General features: G+C 46.9%; 1 protein-coding gene across 1 annotated transcript in view; it reads left to right on the top strand.

Moving 5' to 3' along the window:
* Window positions 1-12,685, top strand: part of Nek10 (NIMA related kinase 10) — a 181,546-nt gene that overhangs the window by 19,198 nt on the left and 149,663 nt on the right. The window contains exon 6 of the mRNA XM_057769925.1: window positions 9,296-9,380. Within this exon, the coding sequence (XP_057625908.1) occupies window positions 9,296-9,380 (85 nt within the window). The remainder of the gene's footprint in view (window positions 1-9,295; window positions 9,381-12,685) is intronic.

The raw sequence follows: 12,685 nt of genomic DNA, 5'->3' as shown, positions 1-12,685 counted from the left end.
TCCCAAGAAGAGATGAGGCAACCAAGGAGAAGGAAGATGGAGAAAATACTCAGGTGAATGTTGTGTGGTCCTTTCTTCCTCAACAAAACAATTGCCCATATTCTCATACAAGAGGAAACATAGATTTTTATCATTTACAGTCAGACAACTAAAGACTGGATGAGATTAGTAGGTGGGGACTTTAGACGTTGGCCCTATTCTGGTTGTTGACAGGACTGGAATATAAATTTCACCCTGAAAGCATAATAAATTATGAATTGGGCTTGACTGTGGATCAGGCTCCTGCTGATTCCCTTCCTTTCTGCCCAGTTGTCAGTACCATTTCTCTTCCTTTTTGCACCCCCTAGCTGTGTTCTTCCCAATCCACATGCTCAGACACCTGCTCTCGAGGTTCTTCTAAGACTGGCCTGTGGTTATTCCCCATTCTGCAACTAAGCTTGTTAACCAGAGTCAGCTAGGGTAAGTCTACATGTCTTTCATGGTAGTCCCGCAAGGAAGTACTGCCTGGACCCGAGGTAGGCTTCTTCGGATGTGTGTCCACATGCAGAAGAACATCCTACCTTTCTTTCTGCCCTACCATGATTTTTCTATAGTAGGGTGTGATATGAGAAATGCATTCATCTCATCTGCCTGGTATCCAAAACCAAGCTGTTATGAGGATGTGCAGGGTTAATGGTTGTTACAATATTGACAGATTCTTGACCGCCTACATTGCCCCTCTGTGCACCTGCTTGCTGTTGGTCCGTGTTTCACTGATACATAGCTTCTATATTATAATGTGGTATAATGAGCTCATGAAATGACCTGGCACATGGAGCTGGAGATGGAGGACTTCATGAAGTTATTGAAACTGGTTTTGAACTGGTAGATTTGATGCAGAAATCTGTGGTAGGATTGGGACACTGGCATCTGAGGTTGACAGGATGGGACTCTAAGAGCTGTGTGTGGAATGTTAAAGACTGAGGAGGCTGAGAGAAATGACAAGTCCTTCTAATATACTTACAGAAGGGAATCTCATGATGCTCTCAAAGCCAGACATGAGTTAAAGGATGTCAGGTCATATCATATGGCAATTTTAATAAATATAATATGCTTTTTGGTCAGCAATATTAGAAGACATTCTGTGTTAGGCATGGTTACTAAATTTGATGTTATTTCAAAGTGAGTTCATTTATCTGGCCTCTTCCTGGCATCGTTATTCTAGAATAATGAAGAAAGCTTCTCTTCCTTGCATATGGCTATGTGGAGGTGAACAGAACCCAGATATTCTGGTTTTACTTAGACTTGTCCAATTCATTTACTAGGACTGTCTGTCCAAAAACACCCTTTTCTTCCCCCAAACATAAAAGTTGTCATCCTTATTGTTATCATTTTCCATCAAGTTTCCCGTAGTGATTGCCACAAATTTGAAACACTTTGAAAATGAAGCAGTAACATATTTTTTTTTAAATATTTATTTATTTATTTATTTTGTATACAATATTCTGTCTGTGTGTATGTCTTCAGGTCAGAAGAGGGCACCAGACCTCATTACAGATGGTTGTGAGCCACTATGTGGTTGCTGGGAATTGAACTCAGGACCTTTGGAAGAACAGGCGATGCTCTTAACCACTGAGCCATCTCTCCAGCCCCATGCAGTAACATATTTTTATGGCCATATGCTTATATACTAGAGAGACTTCTGTGTGCTAGAATATATCTGGCCAACCCATGACCACCTTTTTTTTAAATTTAAACTTTGAATTTTTGAGAATTTTATACATGAGTATTATATTTATATCATGTCCACTCCTTCCCCCCAACTCTTCATGTGTCCTCTTCTACACCCCTTTCAAGTCCATGACCTTTACTTCTGTGATTGTTATTGTTGCTCACACACACACACACACACACGTACACTGTACCCTTCTGGGCATGCTTACTGTTACCACTTTGTACACATGTTTAGGACTAACTAACCACTTGGGATTGGATAGCCTCATCAAGGACTTTTCCCTTGCAAAGACTGACTCTCTCTTTTTCTTATTGAAATTTGACTTCTAAAAATAAAGTTTCTAAAACTGAAATAATAATCATAAGGAAATTGCTATATAAAGTATCCTGGGAATATTCTGAATGTCCTTAGTCAAAAGGGGTAATATGTATTTCGTGAACAATAGGACTTGTGTTGTCCGTGTTGACACTAGGGCCCGCCAGCTCATGGTGTAAAGGACACTTTTCCTTTTGATCTCCTGATTCTCCTCTTGGGCTGTGTAGGCTCATCAGAGTGAGAGAACCGCACGCTAGCATGCAGTGAGGATCTCTTTATGGTTTGAACTTCTTGGCACACATCAAGTCGATAGACAGATGCTCATGGTGTTTTCTTCCCTTACCATCCTGTAAAGAGGCCTGTGGTTTTCCTCTTGGTCATAGGGCACAGTCTGCAGCTGGTGCAGAACTTCACCCCAGGTCTCAGGCTTGTGACTTTCTGTGCTTGGAACCTGCGAATGCCCTGTTCTTCTCAAGAACCTCTTACTCCTTCTTGGCCTCTTTCATTTGCTCTGTGGTGCTGGTGATGAACCAGGACCACACATGGTGAGGGTGTGTCCTGTTGCTAAGCCACACCCCAGATTGTCAGTCTCTTCTGCTGATGCTACCAACTGTATCCATGTGCTCAAGAGGGTCAGAGTGACCTTCCCATTCTTCTCTAACCTCTGAGTTTCTGCCGTGCTCCTGGCTTATCTGAAGCATAGCACCCTGCTTGTCTGTGGGCCTGACTTGTTCTGACCCCATCACATAGCTTGCCTCAGTCTTCTTCATTCTCATGACCCTGGGCTCTCTTCTTCATTAGCATACACTAACCTTCTGGGGACCAAAAACCTGGTCTTTTACCCCACACTTTCGCCACTGAAGTTGTTTTTTATTGCTACTGTCTTGGAACAAATAGGCAGCTTTTACTTCTTTTTCACTGCTAGGAATGAAACCCAAAGACTTTTTACAGGCTAGACAAGTGCTCTATGACCGAGCTCCATCCCCAGCCCTCGGTTTGTTGAGATAACCCTTGCTGTGTATATGTAGCCCAGACTAATCTCAAATTCGTGATCCTCTGTCTTAGCCTCCCAAATGACAGGTGTGTACCACTATACACAGCTTTCTTACATTGTTAGTTCTCATACAGTATGACTTAACGTTTTCCCTACACATTAAAAGTGTGCACAGACGTTTCTGATGCATGCATGATCCCACACATGCATGAACACATGCACATACAGGTATGCACACACAATTACACACACATACATGCGCACATGCACATACACACACGAGTGCATGAACACACACGCAGTCACGTGCATGCACACATACATGCACAAAAGGCATAACAATTATGGAGATGGAGAGAACCCTAAGAATGCCAAGCTGGTGCCATGGGGTAGATAAGAGAAGGCTGGAGCTCAAAGAGGGTGTCAGCAGAGTGTGGGCTGGCCCTCCTGTCCCATGCCTCATTCATCCCCCAGTTTCTTTCTTTGTTTGATGAGCACACTTAATGAAGGGTGGTGAACTGAATTTGGCACCAGGGAAAAGCATCTCGTTGGTACTGTGTTCTTTCTGCTGTGCGCTGTGGCTTCTCATCCCGGAGAAGCCTGACAGGCAGGAAGCGAATTGCTCCGCCTTCCCAGGGAAGAACTGCTTGTCCTTGGCCAACAGATCACTGCACAAAGCAGCCATAACCTGGCCAGGATCATCATCTCTGTGCATGACAGATGTGCTTGCAGCCTCCATGAGTTATTGAGAGCCAGGCAATGAGTAAGAGTCCCATCCCGGGAGCCACATTTTCACAGCTTAAAGGTCATCTCTCCTCCCTTTCTCTCCCTCTCTCCTCCTCTTTTCTTTTTTTTCCCTCTCCTTCTCCCTATTTTCCGGGGTCTCATTTTGTAACTCAGGCTAACCTTGAACTCCTGACCCTTCCTCAGCTTCCCAAGTGCTGTGGTTATAGACCTTGGCCACCAGGGCTGACTTCAGCAGTCTCTCAACGCCCCTGTTTCATCTCCCCTGCTGGCTTGGCTCCTAATGGCTTCCTTACTGTGAATCCCCCTGTTTCACATGTCAGTGGTCAGATTCTTCCTGCTTTGTCATTTAAAGGCATCATTCCTTAAGACAGGACTTTTGGGGCAGCTTTAGTACCCACTGTCTCCTGAGCCAGTCCAGATTGCTGGCACTTCTGCTTTGCAGGGTCATAGTAAGCTATCTGCATTCCCCTGATTTCTCCAGGTGGTTTTTCTTTACTCCCTTCTCAGCACAGCTTCTGGAAGGATCCTTTCAAAATCTCAGTCAGCCCGAGTGAGTCCTTTGCTCAAAGCCTTCTAGTATCTTCCTAGACTAAAAACATCCAGCGGCTGAACTCCTATTCTGCAGGTCCTTAAGCTCCGCCTGCTGCCTTCTATCTGCCCACAGCTTCTGTTTCCTCCCCCTGCTATCTCTATGTAAACCCCAGGGCCTGGGCTGCAGGCTTTTCGGCTGTTCTGACACAAGCTTACGCAAAGCTCCTGCCCTCAGCTCATGGGGAGCTAATCTTACAAGGGAGCCTCCCCTAACTATCCCAAAATAGCATCCTGCCCTAATGAACTGTGGTCCTGGTTGTTCTTTGCCGTCTCCACTTGACAGATCTGCAATCTGGGCTTCTGTTCCACATCCTTCAAAGGGGCCCCAGTTGAGCAGAGGCTCAGGCCTGGCCTCTGCCAGCCTCCAAACCCACTCAGAACCAGGCTGCTGGGACATGTGATAAACGTGAGGTGCCCATCAGGTAGAAGGAAGTATTTTAGACTTGTTGGCCTGGGTGCCAGGCTCCCCAAACCCCATGGTTTCTTCCTGGCTGGATGTTGTGGGCTCGGCTCTTGGGTAACACAGAGGTTGAGCAAGGGGCATAGAGAAGCGAGAGAGGACTCAGCGGGGATTCCAGACAGCCATGTGTTCTTGTTTCTATTAAGTTTTAGGTCTTTTTTCTATGTGAATTCGCTTTTCCATTCATCCAGAAAGAAAAGAGGGCCTTCCAAAGAGCGAAGATATTTATTTTGGAAGGTGGACTTTGTTTTTGGTGTATGTTGTGGAAAGCAAAGCCGTGCCGTAGCACGAGAACAGCATTCATGAGATGAACCTGCTAAGGCAGGTCTGGGCAGTAGCGTCTCCAGATAGGCGCCTGTGTGTTTTCAGCTAACGGCCGTCTGCGTTTGGAGCCCTCATGGCACACACTGGTTTCTTCCTCTGAGAAAGAAATAGAAACCCACCTGCCTTCTTTCTGTTCAAACACTGTATGTGCAGTGACCTTTTCTTTCTCTTTTGACGCCGATGGCAGAAAGTGATGTCTTGGACAAGGGCAGTGGGAGCCGAGCAGACTGAGTATATTAATAGTCCCGGGTCAGCAGTGGCATGGGTTCTGTCACCAGAGAGATTAAATAGTTGCCCGCTTATGAATTTACACCTGTGTGGCTGCCATGTTGAGCGAGCCTCCAGGGAAACAGTGTCATCGCAGACACATGACTTTCCAGGGCTGCCTCCAAGGACGCATGTCCTGTTCCCATGGTAAAGGTATCTAGAGTGCTTTCACCCGCAAATGTGCGGAACCCAAGTGAAGGGGGCCTTTATGAGTGAGGCGGCCAAGTGACGACGCTGCCCTCTATCTGTGCCTGTTTTCTGCATAGTTCTCCGGAGATGCTAAGTCCCGTGTTTCCTGGTTCCCTGGACTCTGGGTGGGCAGAGGTGCATGAAATTCCCTGCAGAGCTGGGGCTGCATCCCTGTGGCCCTTCTGTCCTTCTCGGGGTTCCAGGCCAGGAGCCAAGGAAGGTCTCCTCCTGAGGTTATTCTCGAGGGGCAAAACCCAGGGACTCAGCCATCAGGAATCCTATTTACAATAGCAGGGTAATAGCTCTGAGAAATAGCTCAGAGAAATATTAATAGCCTTGGGCTGCCGTTCCAAAACTGCAAAGCAAAACAAAACAAATGTGATTTGCCTGGAACAGAACTTTCAACTCGGACTATTCTGGATCCCTTCATTTGGTTAGGCTCCGTTAAGGATGAAAATTAAAGTCAACATTGCAATTTTAGTTCATTTTCTTGAGGAATAAAGAAAAAACCAGAAGAGACCTTTTGACATGTATTTTAATGTGGAAAAATCCACAGGAAGCTCCCAGTCTTTCCTGTGAAGACTGGCCATGGCTGACTGGAAGAATACTGTGCACATGTCTATAGTGCAGATCCTGGCTCCTCCCCCACTTAGATACCGAAATGCTGTTGGCATTCAGTAGCATCAGGTGGCCCATGGCTGTTGCAGCTGTCACCAGTCACTGTTCCTGCCCTGGGGAAGTGGGAGGGTCTTTGAACTGCCAGCCTCTGCCCTGCACCCTCTTCAAAGGAAGAGGATTAGAGTTATCACATTTTTGCTGGTGGTCTAGACTTTTCCATGTTTTCACCAGTGGGGAGTCTGAAGTTTGATAAGCCACAGTGCCGTGGTTATGCCCAAATCCACGAAGTCCCCCAAAAGCCAACATATGTAAAAACAAAGAGCCTTTATTTTATGCAAGTTTGCAAACTCGGTCTCTCCATGTGTCCAACGTACTGGAATAAACGGAGAGCCCTGAGCTCAGTTATCTTGGGTTTTTATAGTAGTAAAGGTGGGGGTGAGGGGTTTCTGAGGTTCAGGACCCCCAATTGGCTGACATTTGTCTAGTGGTGTCCTGGTGAGTGCGTGCTGGCAGGTGATCCTCTCTACAGCAGTTGGAACGTTAGGCATTTCCTTTGGATGGTCTGTTCTTGGGTAGCGCTCAGGTAATCTCAGCTTCTGGTTCTTCCTGCAACCAGGCATTGCTTCAGGGTAAACTACTGAGACTCAGGCCTCCATTAACCTTATCATGACTGAGTCCTACTCTGGTAGGTGATGATGGTTGGAAGTAAAGAACTTCCTTTGGGTGATCTGTTCATATTTAGCTTCTCATGGCTGGCTCCTACAGCCGTGGCCAGTGTGGTCTCATACATGTTTGGCAAACGCACTACACTGAGCTACAGCCTACACCCTACTTAAAAACCTGCTCTTTAATTTAACAAGCAAAGTAGTAATTGATCTTATTCTGTCATTTTCATGCTTAGTTCAAATGTGTTCTTTCCAGAGTCCTCTTTTGCTTCTTATTTTGAGAGAGTCTCACCAAGTTGCCCAGGCTATCTTTGAGCTTGCTCTGTACCCCAAGTTTATAATCCTCCTGCTTCACTTCCCAAGCACCTGGATGACAGACAGGTCTGTGCTTGGAGAGTTCTCCTTCTCAGGGAGCTCAGGGATTGTTTGAGTCCTGTTTTTATTTCTCCAAAGAGACTGGTGCCCCATGGCCCACGGGTCACTGATAAAGTGACAGACTGCTTTGGAGAGGGCCCTAATGTTGTTGGTGCCAGTTGCCAGTTGCCTTGCTGGAGGTCGCAAGAGTAAATTCCCAATGGGTGGTGATCGTGAGTCTTTCCTTCTGCACCTGTGTGCCCGGTGCAGGGAGCATGCAGACATTCCAGGAATGAAACAATGGGTCTACTGCCCTGCCAGCCTCTCTCTCCAGATGGAGAAACGGCCAGTGGTGTTGCCAGGGAATGGGGACGCCTGGTGCAGCCTCCACAGATGTCACCGTGACTGGTTCACTCAGCTTTTAGGGCAAGAGTTGAACTCTTCAATGCTCTAGGAGAGACAAACCTGAATCTTATCTCTAGAGCCTAAGAATAGGTTTAGGGCAAGCCAGGGACAGTTGGCCTGGGTCTTCAGCTTGGCTAAGTGTTCCATGTGGCAGAGGGATTTCCAGCATCGTGTTACTGTTTTTTGCATAGCCAGGAGAATGACGTTGATACTGGAGTCTGAAATAGTTCCCGCTATTTCCCCATTTCCCTCCGCTAAGGGTGAAGTTTCAGACCCTTTGTGTTTCAGGCTTTTGTTAATTCAGGCACCATGAACGATTATTGTCAGACTAGCTCGCAGGGCAGTATGAGGCATACGCCAGCGGGCTGGACCTTCTGTGCACCATGGCGGCTGCCAATAGCAGGGCAGCACTTAGCAGCCTTCTTCACCTCGGGAGCTACCGGGCTGTACCGGGCTGTGTACTAGTAACTTCTTCACTAAGCATGGTCTCTGAATGGAGCAGTACAGGTTATGAGGGTGCTGGTTTGGAGAGCCACAGGAAACTGCCATCGGGAGGCCACTTAGGCCCTGGCTCATAGACAATCTGTCACATGGCCTGAAGGGAACCAGGGGCTATGGCAGGAGGTGAGCCTAGAGGCCTGTGAGAAAACAGAACCTGCAGAGCCCTGTGGGCCAGAGGGTGGACTGTGAGGCTTTCATTCTGAGGAGGCTGGGTGCTGTTGGGGACCTGGAAAAACAAGGCAGAAGCAAGGAAGGCACTTTTAATGTTCTAACCACATTTACTATCAGCTTTAGCTGCGCTCACGATGGCTGAGAATGGAGCAGGTCCTCTCTGAGGCCCAGCCTGACTCAACAGAGGAGACATTCGGCAGGGGGCAGGGGTGGGGGGCGTGGGGACACCCAGGGGGGCTTCTGTTGTCTTCTCTATGCTAACCAGAATGGTGATGGGCTTCTGCCTTACTTCCATTGTTATTGTTCTGAGGGGTCTCAGTGTAGTCCAGGCTGGCCTCAAACTCAATCTGTAGCCAAGGGTGACCTTAAATTCTGGATCCTTCCAAGCTTTAGGCTCTTCAGTGTCTACCACTGTGTCTGACTTCGAAATGTTATGATAATAGGATGGTGAAGGATTTTTGTTGTTAGGCCAGGCTGGCCTTGAACTCCTTCTCCTCCTTCTCCTCCTCCTCCTTCTCCTCCTCCTCTTTCTCTTCTTCTTAGCCTCCAGCATTCTAGGATCTTAAGTTCCAGGCCAGCCTGAGCTACAGAGTGAAACTTTATCTCGCAGTATTTTTTTTCTCTCAGTATATGCATGCAGTTTTTTTTCAAGTGGACACTAGGTTTCTGGGGCACTGACACCTCTGAAGCTGGACCCAAGTATTGGAGGCTTTAGCTCTTTGCTTTGGTTTAGGGCCACCATGAAATATTGCAGAACCAGATTCGTTCGGAGGGTCCTTTCACCCAAGAGACGAAGATGGTTTCTAGTGTTTTGCATCAGTGTGGGGTCAAGGGTAAAATGCCAAGTCACAGTCTCTTCCAGATGAGGCTGAGGTGGACCACTGGCCTGGCCCCTCCACAGCTTTTCCTTTCCTTCGTAGCTTGTGCTGTTCATCAGTGGTCTAATCACCAACACACCCTCTTTTGTTTTCTTCTTTCAGAGAGTGGGTTAACCGAGCTCCATCCATTCATTTCCTGAGAGTGTTAATTTGCCTGAGGCTGCTAATGAGAGATCCATGTTATCAGGTTAGTTGGAAAAAGTAAAATTGCTCTTCTTCGCTTGTAACGAAAAATAAAATAATCAAATGAAAAACCCGGTGGGCTTTTCTTCAAGATGGAGTGTGCTAATGTCTCCTTCACGAGTCAGAACCTTCCAGAGGTGGCGCACAGCTCACCTGCTGTTTGAGAAGATGAGGAAGAAGTGTTTTTCAGGCTGGTACATCTGCATGTTTATACTTAATCTGTCAGGTTCAGTGCCTGAGTTCTGGTCTCTGTGTTCACTGCTACCAAACCTTTGAAGCCAATGCGAGTTCAAGGAGGAACACGGTAGTCTACACCCTGAAGCATGTTTAGGCCATGATGCTTGTTAGGGCAAAGTTATCAGTAACAAGAGGGAAGCTCATCATGTGACTCCAGAGATTCCCATGGGACAGCAGGGCTGTAGCCTGTTAGCTGCCAAGATCCTATCCCTTCTCAGCTCTTGACTGGTAACTCTGAGCCCAGGGGACATAGGTCCTCCCTTCTGTTGGCCTCAGTGGGGGGACCCTTTTTTATCACTAGTTACTTGGATGTGTTGCCTCTACTTTACAGCCTCTTGCCTTTTACTCTGCACAGGGATCAGCGTGGTTCTCATAGCTATAGATTCTTGTTCACTAAGTGGAAAATGACGTTCCTGATTCTATCTTTCTTTTTAAAGATACATTTCTATTTATGTGCCTGTGTCTGTGTCTGTTCTGAGTATGTGTTATATGTCTTCCTGTGCCCATTAGAAGGCTAGACGAAGGTGCTTGGGTCTCTGGAACTGAAACTGCTGGTGGTTGTGAGCCACCTTGATGTGGGCACTGGGAACCAAGCCCGGGTCCTCTGCAAGAGCTGCAAGTGCTCTTAACCACTGAGCCCTCTCTCTCCAGCCCAGCTCTGCATTTCCAATACAATTCCAGGAAATGTCGAGGCTTCTCGGCTAGGGCCATAGTTTGTTTGCCTTCAATAAGGGCTTAGTACTTTTGCAGTGAGACTTTAAAGAATGGCCTACCCAAGGAATCTGTCTCAAAGCTTCCTAGCCTGGCTTAAAGTCAGGGAGGGAGCTGCAGAGTGCTGCTGCTTTCCAAGTTGATTGTTTCTGAAGCACCTAGAGGGGTTTCTGGCCAGTAGGTCTGTGGGCAGGCAAGGACAGCATCAGTTCCTCAGTAATAGTGAGTATGCTGGCTGGCTGACACATTGTGAGAGGCCTCATGGCTGCTTCTGTTCAATCACGTTAATATTTCAAGCATACCTTCTATTTGTATAGACTGTTTTTTTTTTTCTTCCAAAAGATCTTGTTTTATGCTGAATCCTTCCAAACTACTGGGGAATTCACACCACCCCGGTTCTTATGGTAGATTGAGTTTCATTGGTAGATTCTTACTCAAGCCAGAATCTTTGCTTTCATTGCCCCAAACATCATCTTGCCCAACCTTGGCACTAAACCAAAACGTGCCTCGCCTTGCCTGGAGTTTTCTGGGGCTCTTGGTAACTGCAGATCTTCTGTTGAAGGGCTCCACGCCTCTTACACACACTCTAAACCAGCCTTTTGTTGTTGCTGCCACTGTGACCCTGCGCATGCGCTGGCGGGGCGCCTCCAAAGGGCATTCTGTCCTGCTGGTCCCTGGTCCCATCAGTTACGATGTGAAACTGGGTCTACCATGCTTTTCAGAGTCACCTTCTGCCAAGCTATGTGAGCTGTGTATGTAAGGGGAAGCATGTGTGTGGCTTTTCCTGACAGGTCCAGGGTGTACTGACTGCTCCCCTTCATCAATGCTAGCCCCAGTTTTCCTCTCTGATACATCTTAGTTCGGATGAAAACGCTGGATGCAGAATATTAAAGAGTATTCAAGGAGGAACAGCCTGTTCTCAGGCTCACAAGACATCAGCAAAAGATGATCCCTTTTTTGCTGAGAAAATTGGTGACAATGAATCTGCTTTTAGTGTGTGGCCTTTGTTTATGTTATCTTTGATTGGCAGAAGTTAGATTACACTCCTCTTTAAAGCAAAGAACGCAGTGACTGCTTTATGGTATTGTGATCCATACTATGCTAGCGTCCCTGGATGACAGATTTTCCATAGAAGGGGATTCTCCCTGAGCCTCTGCCCCCGGCTGGCCTCCGGAACAGAAGAGCGTGTGCTCTGCCAGTTGCGTAATGCTTTGAGTTGCCAAGAATTCTTGGCTAAAGTCACAAGGCCATGCCGGGGATGACTACCACGAACTTGGGCAAATGTCAGCGAGCCTTTACCATCATTGCACTTTGCCCTTCTCTTGGCAAGTCAGTATGAGGGTCCAGAGTGCAGCTCTAAGCTAGCTCCACTCTTCATACCCAGTCCTCCTGCCTGTGTCCTCAGAACACCACATCATGAGTTTTACAGAGGAGCCCGAGGCCACGCTGGTGCGAACATCCTTCTCTCCTCTTTGTTATTTGAAATATTTGGATTATTATGTAGTTGTCCTTCCTTCTTTCAGAAGTAATGTCCCTTCTGCTGTCCAGGTTTTATTTCTCTTCCACATATCCTCTTTCTTATGCTACCTTTCCTTCTGTTTCCCTCTATAAAAATACCTTTGTTATTTTGCTTTCATTCATTTCTTTTCTTGCTTTTTTTTTTTTCTGAATTAGAATTTTACTATTTAGGCCAGACAGACTGGCCTCTAATTCAGAATCCTCCTGCCGCAAGTTCTGGAGCACTGGGCTTAGAGTCAAAGCCTCCCTTTCTTGGTCCAGGTCTCCTCACATCTATGATTGCACTTTCTCTTTTCAATTTTTAAAAATTTCATTTCTATGGATTTGCTGTGTATGTGGCGGAACTTCTTTAGCAGAACACATATGGTAGTCAGTTGACAGCTTATGAGAAGGGTTTCTCTCCATTCACCGTGTGAGTCTCTGGGATGGAGCGCAGGCGGCAGGGGTGACAGCAGGTACCTCATCTTGCCAGCGCCACACCTTCATGTCTTAGGCATAAGGCTCACCACCCAGTCTGCTTGCTTCTGTCATGTCTACGCACTGCAGAGCTCACACACTGAACTTAATGTACAGGTTTTGCCTTGGAAGACAGCCAGCCAGCCACGCGCTGCCAGGCCCCCTTCCTTGTCTGACGTGGTTTATAGACTTGGCTGCTAACATTCTGAGGCTTAGGTAAATGTTTAATGGAGCCTTCTACCACCACAAAGGAAGGAAAGGTCAGAGAAGTCATTTTAAAAGATATAGTGACTTGGGATTATTTGTGATTCGAGGATTTAAGGATGTAAGGCGAGGTGGAGTCCCCACAGGATAAATGTTCCCCTAAACTAATTATAGGGATCTCTA

The sequence above is a fragment of the Chionomys nivalis genome, chromosome 5, assembly GCF_950005125.1.
Source record: "Chionomys nivalis chromosome 5, mChiNiv1.1, whole genome shotgun sequence".
In the NCBI taxonomy this organism is placed as follows: Eukaryota; Metazoa; Chordata; class Mammalia; order Rodentia; family Cricetidae; genus Chionomys; species Chionomys nivalis.
Note: the sequence above shows the minus strand (reverse complement) of the source record. Positions and strands in the feature narration are given on the sequence as shown.